The 25872-nt window shown below is 57.0% G+C and overlaps 2 protein-coding genes and 1 long non-coding RNA gene across 4 annotated transcripts in view; 2 read left to right on the forward strand and 1 right to left on the reverse strand.

Moving 5' to 3' along the window:
• Nucleotides 1-13460, forward strand: part of LOC135404523 (uncharacterized) — a 48059-nt gene extending 34599 nt beyond the window's left edge. Inside the window, exon 2 of the long non-coding RNA XR_010425715.1 lies at nucleotides 12514-13460. This is a non-coding gene — a long non-coding RNA (uncharacterized LOC135404523). The remainder of the gene's footprint in view (nucleotides 1-12513) is intronic.
• Nucleotides 1-25872, reverse strand: part of LOC135404424 (class I histocompatibility antigen, F10 alpha chain-like) — a 538949-nt gene that overhangs the window by 133455 nt on the left and 379622 nt on the right. The gene's annotated exons all lie outside the window — the stretch shown is intronic.
• Nucleotides 11108-16070, forward strand: LOC135405987 (zinc finger protein 239-like). Its single transcript, XM_064640499.1, has 3 exons — nucleotides 11108-11159; nucleotides 11396-12351; nucleotides 15765-16070. The coding sequence occupies exons 1-2, from the start codon at nucleotides 11108-11110 to the stop codon at nucleotides 12217-12219; spliced, it is 876 nt and encodes a 291-aa protein (XP_064496569.1). The 3' UTR covers nucleotides 12220-12351; nucleotides 15765-16070.

The following is a 25872-nucleotide window of genomic DNA, read 5'->3' on the forward strand; positions in this document are numbered from 1 at the left end:
TTGCTCCCAGTTGCCCCTAGCACAGATCCAGTCACTCCAAGTATGATCCCGGTCTTCCCTCCTGACAGTCCCACTCAATCCCAGTTGCTTCTCTTGTAAATCCAGTCACTCAATTCCTTCCAGTTGCCCCCAGCCTAGTCCTTATTCCCCTTCATGTAGTCCCAGTCACTCCCAGTACAGTCCCAGTTTCCCCCACCATGGTTGCAGACACTCCCAGTATATCCCAGTAGAGCCCTCAGCATGCTCATCGTCCTTCCCAGTCACTCCCAGATGCCCCAGTAACATTCCAGTTTCCACCAGTATGATCCCAGTGACTCCAAGGCACTCCCACTATATCCTATGTGGCCTCTAGTTGCTCCCAGTAGCCCTCGGTGTGGTCCCAGTTGCTCCCAGTATGATCCCTGTTGCCCCAGTTCTGGTCCTGGAGGGACCCAGTGTGCTCAGATCCTGTTCCTGGCGGGGGTCCTGCTGGGTCCCAGTCCTGGTCCTGGTGTATCCTGGTGTCCCGGTCCATCCCAGTCCATCCCACTCCATCCCGGTCCATCCCAGTGCATCCCAATCCATCCCAGTCCATCCCAGTCCATCCCAGTCCATCCCAGCCCATCCCAGTCCATCCCAGCCCATCCCAGTCCATCCCAGCCCATCCCAGTCCCTTCCCAGCAGCCGCCGCCGTTTCCCGGGTCCTGCCCCCCCCGCCCCCCCAAGATGCTGACGGGGGTCGGGGCTCCGTCTTTGCCTTCGTCTCCCTGGGCCTGCCTGGAATGAAGGGGCTGCTGGGACACTGCGGGACCTCCTGAAACCAAAGGAACCCGGGGAGAATTTGGATACTCCTGCAATCAAGGCACAGTTGGGACACTGCAGGGCCCTATGGAAAAAAAGGAACCTTGTGACACTGCGGAATTCATGGAATCCAGGGGCCTTTGTGACAGGGGGGCCTCATGGAACCAAAGGAACCCTGAGGTATTTCAGAAGGTCATGGAATCAAGGGGCCACTGGGACACTGCAGGGCCTCTGGCAATTAAAGGAACACTGGGACACTGGGGCAGGACATCCCCCCTGCAATGGCACCAAGACAATGCCCCATTTGCAAAGGGGTCAGTGCTGAGCTGAGAGGGGGCCAGGACAAGGCAGGAGATGTTGGAACCCAGACTGGTTTGACCCCAAATGAAGCCCCTGATGGTGAGGGAACCCCTGGAGTCCAAGGACTGTCAGTCCATGGGTTTCTACCAGAAAGGGCCAGTCCCCTTTCCCAGGGGCAGGTTCTTCCAACAGAACCCTTCTTGGGGGGTGTGTGGAGATTCCTGCCTTGGCTGGGGACCCCCCCAAGGTCACTGCTGGAGGTTGAGAGCAGAGATCTCCCCACGAGCGCTGCTCTGGGGGAGTGTCAGAGACTGGATCGGTTAATGATTTATGCATTCTGAGAGACTTTTGCAGGCTTTTGACTTTCTGATGGGCAACAGGGCCCATCCCCCCTCCTCCAGTGCAGAAGATGTCAAGCCCCGAAAAGGCAGGAAGAGCTGAGTTTACCACGCCCTCCACATGAACTCCGCCCCAAAAAGGGGGACACCACCCTATGGAAACAACTCCCCGCCTTGGGGGAGGTGCAAAGGATATGGATACTGCCTGGTGACTTTGGGGGTTTGGGGGGGATTTTTCCTTCTTCTCCCCCCACCACCTGCGGATCCAGACCATTGCTTTTTACATGGCTGGATCCAGTGGGCGGTGACTATATACGTTTTTACCACTCTCATCTTTTCTTTTTTCTTGCTCTCCCTTACTCTTACCCTGTCTTTCTCTCCCCAACACATTTTTCTCCTCCCCCGAAAAGTTGGCCTTGTTATCAGACAGCCCCCAAAATGCTGGCATACCTGTTGATACGTAATTGTTAAAATAAACCTTGTCAATATGTTTTCAGACACTGATTATTTAGTGTCATTTCACTTTAATCCACCCCAAGGGAATTATTGATAAAACCTGAGTTACCCCCCGCCTTTTTCCTGGGACGGGTCGTAATAGTCACTGCTGTCCCTGTGATGTCACTGTTGTCCCTGTGATGTCACCGATGTCACCTGTGATGTCACCGCTGTCTCTGTGATGTCACTGCAGTCCCTGTGATGTCACTGATATCTCTGTGATGTCACCAATGTCCCTGTGATGTCACTACTGTCTCTGTGATGTCACTGATATCTCTGTGATGTCACTGATATCTTTGTGATGTCACCGCTGTCCCTGTGATGTCACCGATGTCCCTGTGATGTCACTGCTGTTATTGTGATGTCACCGCTGTCCCTGTGATGTCACCGCTGTCCCTGTGATGTCACTGCTGTTATTGTGATGTCACCGCTGTCCCTGTGATGTCACCGATGTCCCTGTGATGTCACTGCTGTCCCTGTGATGTCACTATTGTCCCTGTTATGTCACTGCTGTCGCTGTGATGTCACTACTGTGTCTGTGATGTCACTGATGTCTCTGTGACGTCACCGCTGTCTTTGTGATGTCACTGCTGTCTTTGTGACATCACCTCTGTCTCTGTGATGTCACCAATATCTCTGTGATGTCACCGCTGTCTTTGTGAGGTCACCACTGTCTCTGTGATGTCACTAATGTCCCTGTGATGTCACTGCTGTGTCTGTGATTTCAGCGCTGTCTCTGTGATGTCACCATTGTCTTTGTGATGTCACCGCTGTCCCTGCGATGTCACTGTTGTCTCTGTGATGTCACCATTGTCTCTGATGTCACTGCTGTCTCTGTGATGTCACTGATGTCTCTGTGATGTCACTGATTTCCCTGTGATGTCACCGCTGTCTCTGTGATGTCACTGCTTTTATTGTGATGTCACTGCTGTCACTGTGATGTCACCGATGTCTCTGTGATGTCATTGATGTCCCTGTGATGTCACTGCTCTCTTTGTGATTTCACCGCTTTCTCTGTGATGTCACCAATTTCCCTGTGATGTCACTGCTGTCCCTGTGATGTCACCGAGGTCCCTTTGATGTCACCACTGTCCCTGTGATGTCACTGCTGTTATTGTGATGTCACCGCTGTCCCTGTGATGTCACCGCTGTCTCTGTGATGTCACTGCTGTCCCTGTGATGTCACAGCTCTGCCTGTGATGTCACCACTTTCTCTGTGATGTCACTGCTGTCCCTGTGATGTCACCAATGTCCCTCTGATGTCACCACTGTCCCTGTGATGTCACTGCTCTGCCTGTGCTGTCAGCGATGTCTCTTCAACCAGACTGCAACCACCACTTTTCAGTCAGACTGCGACCACCACTGTCAACCAGACTGCAGATCACCACTCTCGACCGAACTGCAACCACCACTCTTGACCAGACTGCACCACCACTCTCACCAACAGGTATTTTTTCCCCTCTCCCTTTACTTTGGGCCCAGGGGGCCCAACAAACACCACTCTGTTCATGCTCCAGGGTGCTGGGTTATACATTTGGGTTTTGTGAGTTAAAACCAACTGTTTGTCTGTATAATTGTACTTATTGTGTTATTTTATTAAATTGTTATTCTGACTTATAATCTCTCTTTTGGGTTGAGTTCATTTCCCCTGCTGGTTTACCTTTAAACCAGCACAATCAGACTGCTGAAATTACCGGGGTATTACTCTGCTCCCCATTGCTGGCAAAATCCTGGCAAGAATACTCTTGAACAGATTAATACCCACTATAGCAGAAGGAATTCTCCCTGAAAGCCAATGTGGTTTCAGAGCCAACAGGAGCCCCACAGACATGGGATTTGTTCTCAGACAACTGCAAGAGAAGTGCAGGGAACAGAACAAAGGTCTCTATGGAACCTTTGTTGACCTCACCAAGGCTTTCGATACTGTGAGCAGGAAAGGTCTGTGGCAGATTTTGGAACGTTTAGGTTGTCCCCCCAAGTTCCTTAAAATGATCATCTCACTCCATGAGGATCAGCACGGCCAAGTCAGATATGGCAATGCACTTTCTGAGCCCTTTTTAATAACCAATGGTGTGAAACAAGGCTGCATTCTTACACCAACCCTATTCACAATCTTTTTCAGCAGGATGCTCCAAAGGGCCACGGCAGACCTCGATGATCAGGAGGGGATCTACATCCGATACCGCACTGATGGAAGCCCTTTCAACCTAAGGCGACTGAAGGCCCACACCAAGACCTTAAACCATCTTGTCCAGGAGCTGCTTTATGCTGATGACGCCGCCCTCGTCGCTCACACAGAAGCAGCTCTGCAGCGTTTAACATCCTGCTTTGCTGAGGCTACTGAGCTCTTTGGGCTGGAAGTCAGCTTAAAGAAGACAGAAGTTCTCCATCAACCTGCACCTCAGGAAGTCTTCCATCATCCCCATATCACCATTGGCCAATCAGAGCTCAAATCACTCCAGCAGTTTAATTACCTAGGCAGCCTCATCTCCTTGGATGGTGAGATTGACGGAGAGATGGACAACAGGTTAGCAAAGGCATTTAGTGCTTTTGGAAAACTCCATAAAAGAGTTTGGCAAAATAAACACTCGAAGAAAAGCACAAAGATCAGTGTTTACAGAGCCATTGTGCTGTCTACTCTTTTATATGGATCCGAATCATGGGTCATCTACAGCCACCACCTGCGACTCCTGGAACGCTTCCATCAACGCTGCCTCCATACAATCCTAAACATCCACTGGTCAGATGATGTGACCAATCCATCTGTTCTAGAACAGGCAGCAGTCACAAGTATTGAGGCCATGTTGCTGAGAACACAGCTGTGCTGGGCAGGGCACGTCTCCAGGATGAAGGACGAACCACCCCCTCCCTAAGGTCGTGCTCTGTGGTGAACTTGCCACCGGCTGCCGCAAGAGAGGAGCCCCGAAGAGGAGATACAAGGACTGCCTGAAACAACATCTGAGCCTTGGCCACATTGATCTTCATCACTGGTCTACTCTGGCCTCCAGTCGGGAGGTCTGGAGACACCCCATCTCTAACGCTGCTGCTTCCTTTGAGAACGCAGCAGGATCACCATCGAGGAGAAAAGACAACGCAGAAAGAACCGTGTCCTGTCGATCCCATCCAAGGAGTCTTTCTGCTCTGCCTTTTGCAACTGGACGTGTCTATCTCGCATTGGCCTCTTTAGCCACCAGTGTGCTTGTAGCAAATGTGGGCAGAGCCCTTCCCAAATCTTCGTTCGCGAAGCCCAGCCATGATTTTGGATATTAATTTGGGAGTCTGGACTCATTGGTTTATTTGGTTCTGGAACTGGTATTTGGTTTATTTGGTTTTGGAAACAGGTATTTGGTTTATTTTGTATTCCTGAACCATTGGAAACAAATTGGGACCCCCTTGGAGGGACAAATCTGTTGGTGCTCCAGGGGCTCCAAAACCCTGAGGATTCCAGTGCCCACTGAAAGTGTTATTCAGGGAGATCCTCTCAGTCCCTGGATCTGGAAATTCCAAGCAAGATCCCTGAGATTTTATTAACACATTAAAAGGTTTATAAAAGGTACATAAAGGTACATAAAAGGTGTACGTAACCAACATAGAAGTGGAGCTCCGTAATATAATATGATTGACGTATAAAAAGTTGTGATAGAACTGTAAAAGAAGAGGTGTGACGCCTCAGAGCTTTTTGGGCTGCCCAGGGAGGTGGTGGAGTCACCGTCCCTGGAGGTGTTTAAGCAAAGACTGGCCATGGCACTGAGTGCCGTGGTCTGCTTGACGTGCTGGGGATGGGGCGTAGGTTGGACGCCGGTTGATCTCACAAGTCTCTGCCAACCTCAGGGACTCTGGGCTTCTGTGCCAGCCCAGCCTTTGGGGACAGCGTGCTGGTGGCTCAGAGGCTCCGTCCTTGCCTTGTTGCCCATCTCCTGGCTGCCAGGCAAGGGCCTTGTGACATCACAGCCTCTGTGGAACAGTGCGGTGGCTGAAAACTGTCAGTGCTGCGTCCCCGTGCCCAGAGCCTGGGCAGAAGTTGGCTGGCAGGGACGGGCAGAGACTGTGCAGAGGTGTCAGCTCGTCCACAGGTGCCATTGCTGAGAACCAGGGTTTTCCTTGGATGGCCCCTTGCCAGAAAAGGCAGGAGAGGCTGGAGAGAGGGAAGGAGGGGGGTCAGGCCGCTGGGATGGGGCCGGCGGGCCGTGAGCCCGAAGCCAGCAAGGCCTTGGGCCCACACGGTGTCAGGGGAGGACTGAGAGCCCCCAGGGAGGAGGAAAGCTGGGCAGGCCCCACGGCTGCTGGGCCTCTTCCTTGCCAGCCCTTTGGCCAAGGCCCCGAGGCAGATGTGGGGCTCAGCCCCTGCACAGCAATGGGGCACAGGCTGAGCCCCAGGGACACCAGAGCCAGGCGGCCTGAGCTCTTCTTCCTGCAGCGTCTGCCTGGGGCAGCCCAGCCAGGCCTGAGTCTCTGCAGGAGAGGCCAAGCCCAGCCAGAGAGGGCTCAGCCCTCTGAGGCTGCACTCACTGCAAAGGGAACAAAACATTGGCCCAGAGGACATCCTGCCCCCAAATGGAGAACTGGAAAGGTCAAGAATAAAAAGGTCACCCCCCTCCATTCTTCAAGACATGTTTAGACTTCTTTCCTAAAAGCATCCAGGACTCGGGTCACCCAGTTTTCTCTCTGACAATGATTTTTCCATGGTTCCCCTCAACTCCCAGCCCACCCAGATCAGTTTTGGGCTCCCAACCCCCACTTTTTCTGCCCTCTCCCACCCCTTACCCATCATCCCCCAATCCCAGCCCCCTCATGCTCAGTTTGGGGCTCCCACCCTCCCCTTTTCCCCACTCTTCTGACCTCTCCCACCCCTTTCCCCTCATCCCCCAATCCTCAGTCGCCCTCCACCTCCACTTTTGGGGGGTCTCACTCCCCCACTCAGTTTGGGGTCCCACCACCCCTTTTATCCCGTTTGACTCACCGACCCCCCCCTTCCCAACACCCCCTCTCACCACAGAGCTCCTCACCTGCAACGGGGGGGGCTCCCAGTAACACCAGTGCCCATGAAAGTCCCCCCAAAAAAGGGTTAGGTGGGGTTCTGGGTGGGCTCTGAGTGGGTTTGGGGGTTCCTTGGGGGCTGTGGGGTGGTTTAAGGGGGTCCCTGCACACTTTGGGATGCGTTGGATGCTCTGTTGGGGTGCAGATGTCCCCCCAAAGCTCCCCCAGAACAGGGTGACACAAGGGGGGGGCACAGAGGGGTCCCCATTCCTGATCCATCCTGGAGCAACCACACGGGGCAACTGGGATCATACTGGGAGCAGCTGGGCCCCTGCTGGGCTCATACTGGGACCATACTGGGACTGACAGGGATCATCCTGGGAGTGACTACAATACTCCTGGGAGTATGTGAGAGGCACTGCAACCATACTGGGGATGACTGGGATCAAACTGGATTCGTATTGGAAGTGTCTGCAAGTTCCTGGGATCGTACTGGGGGTGACTGGACTCATAGTGGGATCATCCTGGGAGCAACTGGGACCACGCAGGGGCAAATGGCCTCCTCCAGGCAGTGACTGAAAGTGCCTGGGGCCATACTGGACTCAGACTGGGAGTCCCTGAGAGGGAAAGGAACCATCCTGGGAGGACTGGGAGCAACTGGGACCACCTTGGGGGCAACTGAGATTGTATTGGGAGTGACTGGGTGTGACTGGGATCCTAGTAGGAGTGACCAGGACCATACTGGAACCATCCTGGGAGTGACTGTCAGTGACTGGGATCATACTGGGAGCAACTGGGATCATGGTTGCGGCACAAAGGACAGAGAGAGGGAAGGGGATCAGAGAGAGGAGGGAAAGAGAGGGGAGGGGCAATTTTAGAAAGGATAAAGAGGAAAGAAAGACAAAAAAAGAAGAAAAATAAGAGAAAAAGCCGAGTTTAAACATTCAGTAAATGTGTGAGTCACTGGGAGCTCCCAGGTCAAAGGCAGGTGAAGTGTTTGCAGGGGACAGGAGCCTGTTCAGGGCTCAGGAGCTGCTGCTGCCCAAAGGGAGGAAACGCCCCGAGGGCTCGGAGCAGAGTTTGTGCTTTGGGGCCTTTGCCAAGAACCTGCAGGAGGGAAAGCAGTTCCAGCCAGGGGGGCCCAGGGGCTCCCAGCACGGGCCCAGGGGCTCCCAGTCACCCCCAGGATGGGTCCAGTCACCCCCAGGATGGGCCCAGTCACCCCCAGGATGGGCCCAGTCACTTTTAGTCACGCCCAGTCTGATCCCAGCACGATCTCAGTCACTCCCAGTCTGATTCCATTCTCTCCTAGTAGGATCCAAGTTACCCCCTGCAAGGTCCCAGTTGCTCCCAGTCAGTCCCAGTATAATCCCAGTCAGTCCTGGTGTCTCCCACTATATCCCAGTTGCCCCCAGTGTGGTCCCACTCACTCCCGGTCATTTCCAGTAGCTTCCAGCATGATCCCAGTTGCTCACAGACACTCCCAGTCACCCCCAGTGTGGTCCTAGTTGCTCCCAGTATGATCCCAGTCACCTCCAGCATGATCCCACTTGCTCCCAGTATATCCCAGTTGCACCAGCATGGTCTCAACTGCCCTCAGAATGCTCCCAGTCACTCCCAGTATGACCCCAGTCACCCGAGCATGGGCCAAGCTGCTCCCACTGTGATCCCAGTATGATCCCACTTGTCCCTAGCATGGTCCCACTTGCTCCCAGTTCCTCCCAGTGTGATCCCAGTTGCTCACAATTGCACCTAGCAGAGACCCAGTCGCTCCCAGTATGATCCTAGTATGATCCCTGTATGATCCCAGTACAATCACAGTTACCCCAGCATGGGCCAAGCTGCTCCCAGTTGCCTCCACCACAGATCCAGTCAATCCAAGTATGGTCCCAGTCTTCCCCTAGCATGGTCCCAGTCAATCCCAGTTGCCCCCTTGTACATCCAGTCACTCCCAGGTGCTCCCAGTCCAAGTCACTCCCGGTGTGGTCCCAGTCACCCCCAGGATGGTTGCAGACTCTCCCAGTAGATCCCAGTTGCCCTCAGCATGCTCACAGTCATACCCAGTTACTTCCACTTGCCCCAGGATGCTTCCAGTTCCCATCAGTAAAATCGCAGTCACTCCCAGTCTATGCCAGTTGCCTCCAGCATGCACCCTGTCACTCCCAGTTACTCCCAGTTCCACTATACTTCCAGCATGGCCCCACTGGCTCCAAGTTTCATTCTGTGTAGTTCCAGTCACTCCCAGTATGATCCTGGGCACTGACAGTCACTCCCAGGATGGTTCCAGTATGGTCCTGGTCACTCCCACTATGATCCCAGTCACTCCCAGTCACTCCCAATAGGATCCCAGTTGCCACCAAGGTTGTCCCAGTTGCTTCCAGTATGAACCCAGTTGCCCCAAGTGTGGTTCCAGTTGCTCCCATTCACCCCTACTGTGCTTCCAGTCACTCCCAGTATCATCCCTGTCACTCCCAGCCACTCCCAGGAGATCCCACTTGCCTCCAAAATGCTCCCAATCACCCCCAGTATCATCTCACTCACTTTTAGTCAGGCCCAGTATCATCCCACTATGATCCCAGTCACTCCCAGTACGATACCAGTCTCTCCGAGTACGATCCAAGTTACCCCCTGCATGGTCCCAGTTGCTCCCAGTCACCCCACTACAGTTCCAGTCCCTCCCAGTATGATCCCTGTCACTGCCAGTCTCTCCCAGTCGACCTCAGCATGCTCCCAGTCACACCAATTATGCTCCCAGTCAGTTCCAGTGTGGTTCTAGTCGCTCCCAGTATGATCCCAGTTGCCCCCAGCGTGGTTGCTCCAGGATGGATCAGGAATGGGGACCACCCGGAGTTCCCCCCGTGTCACCCCGTTCTGGGGGGGCTCTGGGGGGGGCACCTGCACCCCAACACGGCACCCAGCGCTCCACAAAAGGGGCCGGGACCCCCCGACACCGCCCCACAGACCCACAAGGACCCCCCAACCCGCTCAGAGCCCACCCAGAGCCCCCAAACCCCACATGTGGGGAGACCTTTCTGGGCACTGGGGGTGCCGGGAGCCCCCCCGGCTGCGGGGGCAACTCCCCCGTGTGCCGGCAGAGCCGCAGCGCCCAGCGCTCCCCACCTCGAGCCCACCGGCGCCCCCCCCTCGCCCCCAGCGCCCCCCGGGACGGCAATTTGGGCAGGGGGGAGGGGGGGGCGCCCAGGCCGGGCCCCCCCGCGCTGTCCCGGCCGTGGCGGCTGCGGCGGGGGCCGAGTGCGGGCGGGAGCGGCCAAGAGCCCAGCGCTGCCCCATCCCGACCTGCCCCAGCTCCAGCCCTGCTCCTGCCGCGGGAGGACATGGCTTGGGGGGCAAGGGGGGGTAAGGGGGGGGTAGAGGGGGGGCCCAAGGGGGGCCCAAGGGGGGCCCGAGGGGGGCCCGAGGGGGGCAAGGGGGCTGGGCCGGGGGGGAAGGGCTGCAGGGGGCGGATCCCGGAGGAGGAAACCCGCCAAAAGCGGCGGCCCAGCCGAGGGAGGAGCCGAGCGGGAGCACAAAGAAGAGCAGCCAAAAGGTCCTGGCGGTCGCTCGGCAATGGCGGGGGGGGCGAGAGTGGTTTGGGGGCCCCCGTGAGAGTCGGGGGGGAACCCCGGTAGCCGCGGAGTGGGGAGAGCGGAGAGGGGCGATCCCGGAGCTGGGGGACCCCCGGAATGCTGGAGGGGGGGGAGCAGAGAGGGAGCGCCGGGCCCCTTAAGCGGGGGTCCCGGAGAGGGGGAAGGCCTTGGAGTGTGGAGAGGAGGGGGGGCCTTGAGGCGGGGTGGGAGCCGAGAGCGCCAAGAGGTTTGCGAGGGTGGGAGGCGAGAGAGGAGGGCCGGCCGGCCCCGGGAGGCAGAGTGGGGAGAAGTGAGCCCTGGGACCCCCCTGGCAACACTAAAGGGGACCCCGGCGAGTGGGAACCCCCCGGAGCCGCGGGACCCCCGAGGCCCGGAGAAGGGGGACCCCCATTGCAGGCAGAAGTGCCATCAGGCCAGACAGGGGGGACCCCCCTAACCCCAGAGAGCAGAGAGGGGGAACTCCTGGGAGGGGTTTTTTGGCTGAATGTTTGTGGTTTTGGGGTTTTTATGGGCACAGGATGCCTGGTGAGTTCTAGGGCTGGACTTGGGCAGGAGAAACACCCAAGGCAATGTGCTCACCCCTTGTTTCCCCCCCCCCATCAGGATTTCTGCTTCCCAAAGCTTGGGCGGATGGAGGAGGCGGCTGCGAGGAAGAGGAAGATGCCGCGGACCCCCCAAGCAGGTGAGGAGGAAGTCAGTGCCCCTTTGGGTCGGTCTTTTGTGGCCGTCCTGCCGGGGCCGGAGTTGGGGGGATGTCCTTGGGCTTCCCTGTGGGCCAGAGGCAAATCCCCTGCCTGTCCTTGTTGCTTCCTGCCCCAGGCCCCGAGGTGAGGCCGGAGAGCGCGGAGGACAAATCCCGGCGGCAGAGCCTGGTGGGAGAGGCCGTTTTGAAGGGCTCCCCGGCGCAGGAACGCAGCGGGGAGGAAAAGGGCCGGAGATGCCCCCGCAGGAGGGGCTGCAAAGCCAGCCCAGGGGGCTGTGAGGAGGAAAGAGCCAGCGTGTGCCGGGAAGGCGGCCGGAGCTTGAGGTGGAGCTGCGAGCTGGTGGTCCCTGAGCAGCCTCCCAGCAGAGAGGAGCACTTCAGGTGCTTAGAATGTGGGAAGAGCTTCAGGAGGAGCACCAACCTCCTGAGGCACCAGCACATCCACAGTGGGGAACGGCCCTACAAGTGTAGGGAATGTGGGAAGAGCTTCAGTGACAGCGCCCACCTGCTCCGACACCAGGTGATCCACAGTGGGGAAAAGCCCTACACGTGTGGGAAATGTGGGAACAGCTTCAGCCAGAAGTCCTGCCTGATCCGCCACCAGCTCATCCACACTGGAGAACAACCTTACACCTGTGGGGAATGTGGGAAGAGCTTCAACCGGAGATTCAACCTCCGCACTCATCTGGGCCTGCACTCCAGGGAACGGCCCTACAAGTGCTTGGAATGTGGGAAGAGCTTCAGCCAGAGCTCTGATCTGATCCACCACCAGAAGATCCACAGTGGGGAACGGCCCTACAAGTGCCCGGAATGTGGAAAGAGGTTTAGAACCAGCTCCCATCTCCTCATGCATGAGCAGATACACACGGGGGAGAGGCCCTTCCGCTGCAGCGACTGCGGGAAGGGCTTCAAACGCAACTCCCACCTCGTCATCCACCGTCGCATCCACACCGGGGAGAAGCCCTACAAGTGTGACGAGTGTGAGAGGAGCTTCACCAACAGCTCTGCCTTGACCTACCACCAACGGACCCACCAGTAATGGAAGCCCCGAGTGCCCCAACTGCGGGAAGAGCTTCGGCCGCTGCTCCAACTCCATCAGCCATGGGAGGACCTGCATTGGATGATCCACAGGGACCCCCGTTGGGCACAGACCTGGTGACCAACATTCCTGGTGATCCATGTTGGGCAGTGTATTGGGGCCTTGGGCATAATGTATTTAAGGAGGAAAAAAACCTTGTGCAGATGGAATTGGGTGCAGAGAGGAGCAGAGTGGGAATAGGGGAGAGGAACAGCTCTGCAGACCCCCAGGGCAATGCAGGAGGAGGGGCAGGAGGTGCCCCAGGCCTGGAGCTGAGATTCCCCTGCAGCCCAAGGAGGAGCCCACGGCGGAGCAGGGGATGCCCACAAAGAAGGATGTGAGCCCGTGGGCAGCCCGTGCTGGAGCAGAGTCCCTGCAGCTGCTGTGGCCCCAGAGAGCTCCAAGGGTCTCATCAGCACTGCTGGTTGTGGGGCCACTCAGAGGGGCTTTAGGCACAGGAATTGTCCTTCCTGGCCCCAATGGAAGTCTGTGACTTTCTCTGAAATTTGGAGAACAAAAATAGGATTCTACTTGGGTTGTTCTTCAGGTTGTTCATTAAAAAAGCAGGAGCTCATTGTCTCAAGGACTTGCGCAGGTCCGAGGGGTTTTCAGTCCCAGCCCCCCAGGTCACCCCCCAAGGTGCTGGACGGCCCTTCAGACCCACCTGAGCCCACCCCCCGTGTGCCCACCCTGTGCAGGGCAGCTCGGGGAGCCCCCGGGACAGGGGATGGTGCCTCTGGACCTGCCTCCCGAGGGGCTTTTGCCACCCCTGGGGGGCACAGAGGGGACAGGGGCACCCTCAGCTCCTCCTGCCACGAGCTGAGCTGGGACAACAGCCTGAGCTCCCGGGGTCTGGGCAGGTCCTGCTCCCTCCTGGGGCTTTGCCTGGATGCTCCTGTGCTCCTCAAATAAAAACACAAAAAGCTCATAATCCCCCAAGGGCCCAGCAGTCACAGCTCTCCTCAGCAAAGCAAAACTGGTTCCATAGGAGTGATTTGTGGAATATTTATAAGGAAAAATAGTCAAAACACCAGACCAAGGATCAACTGACAGAGACGAAAATACCTGTGGAAGCTGCTGTTGAGTCACTGGCAACTGCAAAGTGTTTCTATACTTACTAAAACTATATAACCCCCCTCCATCAATGCCCAGCAGGTGTTGTTGGCATCACTAGTGTAAATAAAATTATTACCAGGCTGGTACTTCCCCCGGTAAATATTTTCCAGGTGAGAACCCTCTGTCTGTGTCTGCAAAGGGAAGACCCCAAAGGATGATTTTTTTCCTTTCCCAGTGCTTGAATTTTTAATAAGGTTTAATTGATGCCATGTTTTGTTCCCGTACCCAAGCCCCAAATTCCTCCTGGTGGGGCAGCCCCGCCGAGCTTTGCAGCCGGGAAACCCGATCTGGGGGTTTGCTCCCTGTTCGTCTGGTGCTTGAACACAGCAGAGGGGCAGCGGGACCCCTCCAGCCCCTGCCCCAAGAGCCCGTGGGGGCAACTCCCCGGGCAGCCCGAGGGACAGCGCCAGGGCGGCCGTCAGGGCCCCGAGGGGACAGCGGGGACAGCGGGGGGGCTGCGGCGAGGCCCCCCCACGGCTCTGGAATGGCAGATCCAGAATGGGGGTGGGGAAGGGGTGCGGAAAAAAGGGGGGGCTCGAGAGCACCCGTCACCCCCCACCCCCAGAGCCCAAGGCAGGATGTCCTGGGGCAAAGCCCTGGTGAGACCCTCCAAACCCCTGCAGCCCCCCCTGCACAGGGGGATGCAGGGACTGGGAAAGGGATTGCAGGGGTTGTGGAGCTGGATACGGGGGTGCAGGGGGGTCCCAGAGCTGGGGAAGGAGATGCATGGGGGTCTCAGTGCCCAGGACCAGGGATTCAAGGGGAGCCCGGGGTCAAGGGAAAGGGGGGCTCCCCCCGGAATGGGGGTCCCGGGGGGGCACACACGCTCCGGGGGGGGACACACGACCCCCGGGGACCCCCCTCAGCTCCTCCCGCGGGCGGAGGCCGAGCCCCAGCCCAGGGAGACGAAGCCAAAGACGGAGCCCCGACCCCCGTCAGCATCTTGGGGGGGCGGCGTCCGGCGGCAGCTCTGGGGGGGCGGGGGGGGCAGGACCCGGGAAATGGCGGCGGCTGCTGGGAAGGGACTGGGACGGACTGGGATGGACTGGGACACTGGGATACACCGGGACCAGGACTGGGATCCCTCGGGACCAGAACTGGGGCAACAGGGATCATACTGGGAGCAACTGGGACTGTCACCGAACGGGAATAAAACTCTCTGTCACTGGAATGTCAGGATTAGAAAGCGGTTTTATTTTTTTCAGCACTGGGTGCGGGGGTGGGGGGTCGGGGGTTCTCCTCCCATCACCCCCACACTGGGCTGTCTCACACCCTGGTTTCTGTGGATGTAACTAATACATGTGCATTACATTTCTCCAAACTCATGCATATATACTAAATACTCCCACAGATTCTCTTACACATTTGAATCAGTTCTCAGAACTCATTTCCATCAGAGTAGGGGTCTCTTGAGGGTCTCTGGTGGCCCTTTGGGGAACATCCCTTCTCCAAATTATCCTTTTCTGGTCACAGGCCTGAAAAAATAGTTTCTTCTTCTGGAATGCTTCCCAGCTCTGGGGGCTGGCCAAGATACTCCTTCTTATCAGTGCTGCTTTTCCCGGCATCAGACCTGGCCCGGGGGGTCGGGGGTCGTTCCCAGCCGGCTCCGCTCCGCCCTCGGGCCCCGCTGGGGCCGCCCCGCAGTTCCCACCCGGCTCCGCCGCACGGCCCGGGCCCCGCGTGTCCCGCTGCCGCCTGCCCGGCCCCGCCGAGCCCAGAAACGCCGCCAAATCGCTCAGAGGGACCACAAACCCTTCCCGTGGGCAGCGAGGGGCGCGGGGGGTCCCTGTGAAGGCCCTTCCCCTCAGTCACTGCTGGGCACCCGCCGCCCCCGCCCCGAGCCGGGGCCCTTCCCAGCGCTCCCAGTGTGCCCAGCCAGCCCCGAGCGCCCCAGGGAGGGCTTCAGCTGGGCACGGCACACAAGGGCTGCTGGGGGGTCCCACCTCACTGCGGGGCCCTTGGTTCTTCCCGGGCTGGGCAAACCCGGCGGGTGGAGTTTTGTGCCAGAACTCTGTCCCCTCCTGCGCTCGGCCCACGGGATTCGGGGCCGTTTTCCCTTTTTGGGGCAAATAAATCCAAGGTGTTGAGCACTGACAGGACGCAGCAGCCCTGCAGCCTGCGGAGCCCGGGCTGGCCTGTGCCTGGCAGAGGAACAAAGCAACTCAGGGACAAATGACTCCGTGGTTAATTAGCCTAATAAATTGCTCCTAATTAGGGGGAGAGAAGTGAGGCCCCAGGGCTTCCTGCCCCCCACAGGGCTGGGAAAGCCCAGCCAGGAGCTCCACAACACTGTATTTGTGTCTATTTTCAGATAGATCTGGAATTTCATTGTTTGATTCTCGATATTTTATGCCTGTTTAATGATATTTATTGATTCTCTTCGAGATGAGGATCAACATCTGGATCCTTACGGACATGGTGCTTTCCAAGGAGAGCAGGACACAGGCAGAGCCAGGAGAACCAGCCTGCAATCACACAGTGCCACCTGGCAGAGATGTTGTAGAGCAAAGACTCCCTTCAGGTTGGAAGGAAACTCTGCATTCAGTGAGCTGCCTGGAGAATGTGTGCCCACAGCTCTGTGGGAAGCTGACAGCAGGGAATAACATTCCCAAGCAGCTGCATCTCTGCCCAGGAGGAAGGACTGTCTGCAGGTTCAGACACTTCTGAGTTTGACCCTTCAGACCATAGTGACCCTTTCAGAGAAAACACTGAGGACAAGTGTGTTTGAAGAGCTCAAGCTGACTGAGAAGGCCTGCAAAGCATCCTGGAGAGCTGATTTCCAAGATCTCCGTGGGCATTTGGGACCTTGATAAATTCTCTTCTTCCCTCAGTGCCCAGGGAAGACCAGACAAGGTCACCCAAGGGTTTCCCTTGGAGTGCCCTGGACTTGGCTGGTGGAATCTTCTTGGGGGAGGGCAGGGATGAGATGAAGGCAGTTGGGTGAGACTTTGGAGTGGAAGATTGTGCCTGTTTGGGGTTTTCTGCCTTGAAAGAAAGCTCACCATGAGCTGTAGAAGGACCTGTGCTGGGTAGATTCAGCTACTTGAATAAAGTTTTCAGTTTAAGATCTTTGTTTTTTAGGAACTCCTGATACCTCCAAAAGCCAGGTCAGGATCCCCAACAATTTCCTTTCCTATGTGGATATAATTACTTGGCAGGATTCTGTTGTGGAGTCTAATGCTCTGTACTAAGACATTTCTGGAATAGTATTCCAAGGAGCATCCCAAGCATTGTATCCTGCTCCCTTCTCTAATGTATCCATATATAAAGCTCAGTAACTTCCTTTTTACAGCCTATTCATTTACCTAAATGAGTTCATTTGACTTCCATATATAAAGGGATGGCTTTATTTCCTGGTCTAGTTTTCCTGATGAAATAAATAATCCAACAGTTCTGCTGGAGTCCAAGTTCTTAAATCACTGGAGTTTTCATTGCATGTATTGTGTAACAGGTTGAAAACTTCCTTAGCTGGCAGCTGGAACAAAACTCCATCCAGCTCCCAGAGCTTGCAAACCTCCTTCTTAAACAGCAGGAAGAGCCACAGTAGATGCCCAAGTGCTGCAGAATGGCAGGAAATGCAGGCAGTGCAGTGGTTGCAGTGTGTGAATCTCTGCAGTTCAGCAGAGGCTCCTCATCCCTCTGGAGCAGGGAGGTCACTGCTGGGAAGTTGTGCTGTGCAGAAGCCTTGAGCTCCTGTGGCAGGACGAGCACAGGGCAGTGCCACGGCCTTTGTGGGGAAGATCCTGCCGGGCCTGCCAAGTGCTGCTGCTCTTTGGAAAGCGGGAGAGTTGTGGGTCCTTGGGAGGAGGAGAATGAAGATGTTCAGCAGCAGAAAGCAGAGCAGAGCAGTGCCCTCCTTTTGTCTGGGGCTGCCAAGGGGGCACTGAACCTGGCGAGCCCTGAGCCAGGAGCAGCAGGAGGGCAGTGTAAACCCGACAGTCCTGGAACAGCACGAGAGGCTGCAGAGCTGGAGAAGGAATTCTGCGGGAATATTCAAGTCCGGAATGCTGCTGGAAGCGTCCCTTTGGCCCCTAGAATTGCCCTGGGAGTTTGCTGCCAGGCTTTGCTGCTCTCCTGCTGCAGTGAGTCAATGGGAGCTGCCGGGTGCTGTGGGCTGGCGATGCCGTGGGGAGCAGCTGCCCGGCCGTGGTGCCCCTTGCCGTGGGTGCCGTGCGGGCTGACGGTGCCGGCGGGTTCCGTGGCAGCGCCGGAGCCCGGCGGGATCCGCAGCGCGTCCCGCCCGGCGCTGCAGGACCGGCAACGGCAGCGAGGGCTGCCAGGCCTTGGGAAAGCTGCGACCTGCAGGAGCTGTCAGGGCTCCAAGGCACAGCCCAGGGGGCCAGCAGAGACACAGAGTTCCTGCTGTGCCCATTCCTGTTCCTGCCGTGCCCATTCCCATTGCTGGTAATGCCCAGCCTGCTCCCAGTGTCCCTGTTCCTGTCCCCAGTGTCCCCATCCTGGTCCCCCACATTCCCATTCCCTCTCCAGGTGTTCCCATTACCAGGTCTTGGTAATGCCCCACCTGTTCCCCATGACCCCATCCTGGTCCCCCATGTCCCCATTCCCATTCCTGGTGTTGCCATTCCCAACTCCTGATGTCCCCATTCCCAGTTCCTGTTGTCCCCAACCTTTTGCTGGCTTTCCCATCCTGTTCCTGGTGTCCTCATCCCTTTCCCCATTGTCTCCTGGTGTTCCCATTCCCTGTTCCTGGTGTCCCCAGCCTGCTCTTGGTATCCCCATTCCCAACTTCTGGTGACTCCAACTTGTTCCCAGTGTCCCCATCCTGGTCCCCCAAGTCCCCATTCCCATTCCTGCTGTCCCCAACCTGCTCCCAGTGTCCCCCATTCCTGTCCCCCTTGTTCCCATCCTGGTCTTCCACATCCCCATTCCCATTCCCAGTGTTCCCATCCCAGTCCTGACGTCCGCAGTCCTATTCCTGGTGTCCCCAGCCTGTTCCCAGTGTCCCCATCCAAGCCCCCCTGTCCCCATTCCTGGTTCCCACAGAGGAACTGCCGGAGGCCAGAGGAGGGAGCCAGGATTTATTGCCCAAAGCAGGAGATTTTCACACCCAAATTAAAGCCTCAGGAATAATTGTGGTCCTGGGTTTCACACGGGAAAAAGCAGGAAGTTGATCCATCGGGAAGAGCCGCAGGGGGGCCGGGGTGGGTGGGAGCAGCGGGATGAGCTCTGCCAGCAGCTCCTGCCTTTCCTCAGGGAGAGGGAAGGGGCAGATCCAGCTCCAGGATCGCTCAGGCTGTGATTCCTGCTGGGATGAGAGCGGGGAAAGGAGTCACCATGTCCCTGTTCCCATCCCAGGGGATGGAGCCGACTGTGGAGCCCAGGGAGAGTAGGAACTGCTCCGGAATCCCTCCTGATCCTGCTCCATCCATCCAACCCCAATCCCACCCCAATCCCACTCCAGAATCCAGCCCTTATCCCAGTCCACAATTCCACCTGATCCCACTCTGGAATCCTGTCCTAGTTAGAACAGTTGGGACCGATTCCTCACTGGATGGGTGTAGCCCAAAACTGTGTATTCTATGGCCTTCCATGCCATTTTCCCAGGAACTGTTGTCGGGAGGGGGGGAGGCCTGTGAGGTGGGGGGGGGTGTTCCTGTCCTCATATCCTTTTATGGAATTCCCCTCTCTGAGTATCCTCATAGCCTTTTATGGAATTCCCCGCTCTGAGGGAAGAACTAAGCATCCTTTTATGGAATTCCCCGCTCTGAGGGGAGGACTGGGCATTCCTGCCTGAACTGGAGAATATATAAACCTGGAGTTTCAGAACCTTTTTACCACTCGTGGGATCCAGAGGAGGACTGCAGCACACCGCTCTCAACCAGCCTGAGACCACCACCCTCAACTGGACTGCAATCCCCACTTTTGACCAGACTGCAACAGCTCTCCCACCAGCAGGTATTTTTCCCCTCTCCCTTTACTTTGGACTGGGGGGGGCCAAGGAACAGCACTTTGTTGATGGCCCAGGGTTCTGGGTTCTACATTTGGGTTTTGTGGATTAAAACCAATTGCTTGTCTGTATAATCAGACTTATTGGGCAAGGGGGACCCAAGGGGGACCCAAGGGGGCTGGGCCAGGGGGGGAAGGGCTGCAGGGGGCGGATCCTGGAGGAGGAATTTCGCCAAAAGCGGCGGCCCAGCCGAGGGAGGAGCCGAGCGGGAGCGCAAAGAAGAGCAACCAAAAGGTCCTGGCGGTCGCTCGGCAATGGCGGGGGGGCGAGAGCGGTTTGGGGGCCCCCGTGAGAGCCGGGGGGGAACCCCGGTAGCCGCGGAGTGGGGAGAGCGGAGAGGGGCGATCCCGGAGCTGGGGGACCCCCGGAATGCTGGAGGGGGGGAGCAGAGAGGGAGCGCCGGGCCCCTTAAGCGGGGGTCCCGGAGAGGGGGAAGGCCTTGGAGTGTGGAGAGGAGGGGGGGCCTTGAGGCGGGGTGGGAGCCGAGAGCGCCAAGAGGTTTGCGAGGGTTGGAGGCAAGAGAGGAGGGCCGGCCGGCCCCGAGAGGCAGAGTGGGGAGAAGTGAGCCCTGGGACCCCCCTGGTAACACTCAAGGGGACCCCGGAGAGTGGGAACCCCCCGGAACCGGGGGACCCCCGGCAGCCGGGAGAAGGGGGAACCCCAATGCAGGCAGAAGTGCCATCAGGCCAGACAGGGGGGACACCCCTAATCCCAGAGAGCAGAGAGGGGGAACTCCTGGGAGGGGATTTTGGGCTGAATCTTTGTGTTCTGGGAGTTTTTATGAGCACAAGATGCCCTGTGCGTTCTAGGGATGGGCTTGGGCAGGAGAAACTCCCAAGGCAATGTGCTCACCCCTTGTTTTTCCCCCCCCATCAGGATTTCTGCTTCCCAAAGCTTGGGCGGATGGAGGAGGAGGCCGCGAGGAAGAGGAAGATGCCGCAGGCCCCCCAGGCAGGTGAGGAGGAAGTCAGTGCCCCTTTGGGTTGGTCTTTTGTCTTTTGTGGCTGTCCTGCCGGGGCCGGAGTTGGGGGGATGTCCTTGGGCTTCCCTGTGGGCCGGAGGCAAATCCCCTGCGTGTCCTTGTTGCTTCCTGCCCCAGGCCCCGAGGTGAGGCCGGAGAGCGCGGAGGACAAATCCCGGCGGCAGAGCCTGGTGGGAGAGGCCGTTTTGAAGGGCTCCCCGGCGCAGGAAGGCAGCGGGGAGGAAAAGGGCCGGAGATGCCCCCGCAGGAGGGGCTGCAAAGCCAGCCCAGGGGGCTGTGAGGAGGAAAGAGCCAGCGTGTGCCGGGAAGGCGGCCGGAGCTTGAGGCGGAGCTGCGAGCTGGTGGTCCCTGAGCAGCCTCCCAGCAGGGAAAAGCCCTTCAGGTGTTTGGAATGTGGGAAGAGCTTCAGCAGGAGTACCCACCTCCTGAGGCACCAGCACATCCACAGTGGGGAACGGCCCTACACCTGTGCGGAGTGTGGGAAGAGCTTCAAACGGAGCTCCCACCTGCTCCAACACCAGATGATCCACAGTGGGGAAAGGTCCTACACGTGTGCGGAGTGTGGGAAGAGCTTCAATCAGAGCTCCAACCTCCGCATGCACCGTCGCATCCACAGTGGGGAACGGCCCTACACATGTGGGGAGTGTGGGAAGAGTTTCACTCAGAGCTCCCACCTGCTCCAACACCAGATGATCCACAGTGGGGAAAGGCCCTACATGTGTGAGGAATGTGGGAAGAGCTTCACTCGGAGCTCCCACCTGCTCCGACACCAGATGATCCACAGTGGGAAAGGCCCTACACGTGTGCGGAGTGTGGGAAGAGCTTCAGGGACAGCTCCAGCCTTTGCAAACACCGTTGCATCCACACCAGGGAATGGCCCTACAAGTGCTCAGAATGTGGGAAGAGCTTCAGCACAAGCACCAAGCTGCTCAGCCACCAGCACATCCCCACTGGGGAACAGCCCTACACGTGTAGGGAATGTGGGACAGCTCCACCCTCTACACCCACCGTCGCCTCCACATCCGGGAGAGGCCCTTCCACTGTGGGGAGTGTGGGAAGAGCTTCACGCAGAGCTCTTCCTTGACCTCCCACCAACGGACCCACCGGTAAGAGAAGCCCCGAGTGCCCCGACTGCGGGAAGAGCTTCGGCCGCTGCTCCAACTCCATCAGCCATGGGAGGACCCGTGTTGGATGATCCACAGGGACCCCCGTTGGGCACAGACCTGGTGTGCTGGTTTTAAGGTAAACCAGCAGGGGAAATGACAGCGGTGACATCATGGGGACATCGATGACATCACAGGGAGAGCGGTGACATCACAGGGACAGCGGTGACATCACAGGGACATTGGTGACATCACAGGGACATTGGTGACATCACAGGGACAGTGGTGACATCACCGGGGGTTAATTTTGGTGTGTAAATCTCCTGCTTTGGGCAATAAATTCTGGCTCCTCCTCCGGCATCCGGCAGTTCCTCCCTGGGAACCTGGAATGGGAATGGGGACAGGGGGAATGGGAATGGGGACCCCTGGAATGGGAATGGGAACACCTGGAATGGGAATGGAGGCACCTGGGAGCAGACTGGGAACAAGAGGAATGGGAATGGAGACATCAGGACCTGGGAATGGGGGCACCTGGATTGGGAATGGGGACACCGGGGAGAGGGATGGAGACACTGTGAGCAGGTTAGGGACAGCAGGAATTGGAATGGGAACACCAGGAATTGGAATGGAGACACCAGGGACTGGGATGGGAACACCTGGAATGGGAATGGGAATTCATGGAATGGGAATGGGAACACCTGGAATGGGAATGGGAATTCGTGGAATGGGAATGGGAACACCTGGAATGGGAATGGGAACATTGGGAGCAGGTTGGGGACACCAGAAATGGGAATGGGAACATCTGGGATTGGAATGGGGTCACCTGGAATGGGAATAGGGAAAACAGAGGTGGGATTGGAACACCTGGAATGGGAATGGGGACAATAGGAATGGGAATGGAGACCCCTGGAATGGGAATGGGAACACCGAGAACTGGGAATGGGGAAAACAGAAGTGGGATGGGAAAACCAGGAATGGGAGGAGGGACAATAGGAATGGGAATGGGGACACCTAGAATGGGATGGAACACCTGGAAAGGGAATTGGAACACCTGGAAAGGGAATAGGAACACGTGGAATGGGAATGGGAACTCCTGGAATGGGAATGGGAACTCCTGGAATGGGAATGGGGACACCTGGAATGGGATGGGAACAACTAGAATGGGATGGGAACACCTGGAACAGGAATGCAAACCCGTGGAATGGGAATGGGAACACCCGGGCCCGGGCTGTGTCCCTGGTGAAACAGGAGGCCAGGCCCAAAAGAGTTCACTAAGAAATTTGGGCCTGCTAACAAGCTCCCAACAGCCAAGACCATCTGTGCTCGTTCTGTTCTACTGACTGGAGCAAAGCTTCAGAGAATAGTACAGGAACATGTCCTAGGCCTAGAGGGGATAAATTAGAGAGACAGCAGGATCAGGGAGACATTGGAATAGGAGGAATAGGCTGGGAGCCAGGGCTTTTTCCAAGCTTCAGTGAGCGGGTCAAGAACAATGGAAGAGAAGGAAGGTCAAGCTGAGGAAGATGAGTTGAAGCCCCCAGAGCCATGGAGGAAGAGTGGAAGTCCCCTCAGGATTGAGGGCCAAGAGAAGCACCGCCCCAAGCCCCGCCTGAGCTCCACCTATACTCCGCCTGTTATTAATATGCAGAGATAGATGTTGGAATCACTGGAATATGCATTTAATCACAGCTGAAGATTGTATAAAAATGCTGATTTTGTGTGAAGCCTTGGAGCAAGTTTGTCCAGCGCGAGCTGGCTTGCTCCCAACGTTGAATAAACAAATACCTTGCTGCTTAAAGATAAAAAAGTCTCTGAGCAGTTTCTCGGACCGATTTTTCGGATTCAGTGCCCAGTCAGTCCCAGGATGATCCCAGTCACTCCTGGTCTCTCCCAGTTGCTCCCAGTTTCCTCCATGTGGTCCCACTCATTCCCAGTTGCCCCCAGAAGCTTCCAGCAGGATCCCAGTTGCTCACAACCACTTCCAGTCATCCCCAGTGCACTCCCAGTTGCTCCCAGTATGATCCCAATCACCTCCTGCATGATCCCACTCACGCCTGGTATGATCCCAGTATGACCCCAGTCACCATCAGTGTGGTCTCAGTTGCTCCCAGCATGGGCCAAGCTACTCCCACCGTGATCCCAGTAGGATCCCAGTTGTCCCCATCATGGTCCCAGTTGCTCCCAGTTGCCCCTAGCACAGATCCAGTCACTCCAAGTATGATCCCAGTCCTCCCTCCTGACAGTCCCACTCAATCCCAGTTGCTTCTATTGTAAATCCAGTCACTCACAGTTCCTTCCAGTTGCCCCCAGCCTGGTCCTAATTCCCCTTCACGTAGTCCCAGTCACTCCCAGTATGGTCCCAGTCACCCCCACCATGGTTGCAGACACTCCCACTATATCCCAGTAGAGCCCTCAGCGTGCTCATAGTCCTTCCCAGTCACTCCCAGATGCCCCAGTAACATTCTAGTTTCCACCACTATGATCCCAGTGACTCCAAGGCACTCCCACTATATCCTATGTGGCCTCCAGTTGCTCCCAGTAGGCCTTGGTGTGGTCCCAGTTGCTCCCAGTATGATCCCTGTTGCCCCAATTCTGGTCCTGGAGGGTCCCAGTGTGCTCAGATCCTGCTCCCGGGGGCTCCTGCTGGGTCCCAGTCCTGGTCCCGGTGTATCCTGGTATCCCGGTCCATCCCAGTCCACTCCAGTCCATTCCAGTCTATCCCAGTCAGTCCCAGTCCATCCCAATCCATCCCAGTCCATCCCAATCCATCCCAGTCCATCCCAATCCATCCCAGTCCATCCCAGTCCCTTCCCAGCAGCCGCCGCCGTTTCCCGGGTCCTGCCCCCCCGCCCCCCCAAGATGCTGACGGGGGTCGGGGCTCCGTCTTTGCCTTCGTCTCCCTGGGCCTGCCTGGAATGAAGGGGCCGCTGGGACACTGCGGGACCTCCTGAAACCAAAGGAACCCGGGGAGAATTTGGATACTCCTGGAATCAAGGCACAATTGGGACACTGCAGGGCCCTATGGAAAAAAAAGGAACCTTGTGACACTGCGGAATTCATGGAATCCAGGGGCCTTTGTGACAGGGGGCCTCATGGAACCAAAGAAGCCTGAGGTGTTTCAGAAGGTCATGGAATCGAGGGGCCACTGGGACACTGCAGGGCCTCTGGCAATTAAAGAACACTGGGACACTGGGGCAGGACATCCCCCCTGCAATGGCACCAAGACAATGCCCCATTTGCAAAGGGGTCAGTGCTGAGCTGAGAGGGGGCCGGGACAAGGCAGGAGATGTTGGACCCCAGACTGGTTTCACCCCAAATGAAGCCCCTGATGGTGAGGGAACCCCTGGAGTCCAAGGACTGTCAGTCCCTGGGTTTCTACCAGAAAGGGCCAGTCCCCTTTCCCAGGGGCAGGTTCTTCCAACAGAACCCTTCTTGGGGGGTGTGTGGAGATTCCTGCCTTGGCTGGGGACCCCCCAAGGTCACTGCTGGAGGTTGAGAGCAGAGATCTCCCCATGAGTGCTGGTCTGGGGGAGTTCCATCCATCTCTAATTAAGAATTCTTGCTTGTTTGCCAGCTTTAGTAGATTGCTTCAACAATTGCTTTAGTGTAGTGCCCTGTCCTACCTTATCCTGTACTACTGGTAGTTTTAGTGTGTATGTTGTGTAGTAAACAATTCTGTTTAGTCCTTTTGTCTGATCATTATTAGTAATAAGTAGTTCATTGATATAAATATATCTGCTTTTCCATCATTAAAACCTGTGGGACAAAACTGGTTCAATCCCATCTCTATAATTCCTTAAATTCAAAGCATTGGCATAACCCAAGGCTGAGATTGGATCCAGCTGCCCCCAGGCTCCTCTGGGAGCAGGAGTTTAGAAAGCCAGGGAGTCCGTTCTGCACCTCAGGACTCCAGGGCAGGACTTCTCCAATCAACTTTGTCTAAGCCTTGAACTCCCCCTGCCACAGGGGGGATGGGGGAAAGGGAGCAGGAAAGGGGAGAAAAGGTGGGAAAAAGGGGGGTGGGACCCCTTCAGCTGAGGGGCCAAAGGGGTGGGACCCCCAAAGGGAGCACAGGGAAGCTGTGGTTTAGTGGGACAATAGGAAAGGGGTGGGAGAGAAGGGAAAAGTGGTGGGCTGAGACCCCCAAAACTGAGTGTGAAGGGTGTTGGGACCCCAAAGTTATTGGGAGAGGGGTGGGAGCCCCAAACTGAGTGCAGGGGGGATGTGGGGCTTGTGGGACCATAGGAAAGGGGTGGGAGAGGGGCAGAAAAGGGGGGTGGCACAGCAGGAAGAGGAGTCCCATGGGGGTCCCTTGGTGTCCTCATCACTTGAGCCCTGGAGCAGTTCCCTGGGGCCCTGGAGGGGTTGGATCTGCACTGGGGGGGTCCTCAACCCCCCTGTCTACCCCTGGGGGGCTGATGGGGGGTTCCCCTCCACCCAACAGC

The sequence above is a fragment of the Pseudopipra pipra genome, chromosome W, assembly GCF_036250125.1.
Source record: "Pseudopipra pipra isolate bDixPip1 chromosome W, bDixPip1.hap1, whole genome shotgun sequence".
Classification (NCBI taxonomy): Eukaryota; Metazoa; Chordata; class Aves; order Passeriformes; family Pipridae; genus Pseudopipra; species Pseudopipra pipra.

Bases quoted from the DNA above. Each gene is read 5' to 3' on its own strand.
- LOC135405987 (XM_064640499.1), top strand. From the start codon at position 11,108: ATGGAGGAGGCGGCTGCGAGGAAGAGGAAGATGCCGCGGACCCCCCAA. The intron at 11,160-11,395 runs GTGAGGAGGAAG...AGGAACGCAGCG, and splicing joins GCCGCGGACCCCCCAAGCAG to GGGAGGAAAAGGGCCGGAGA.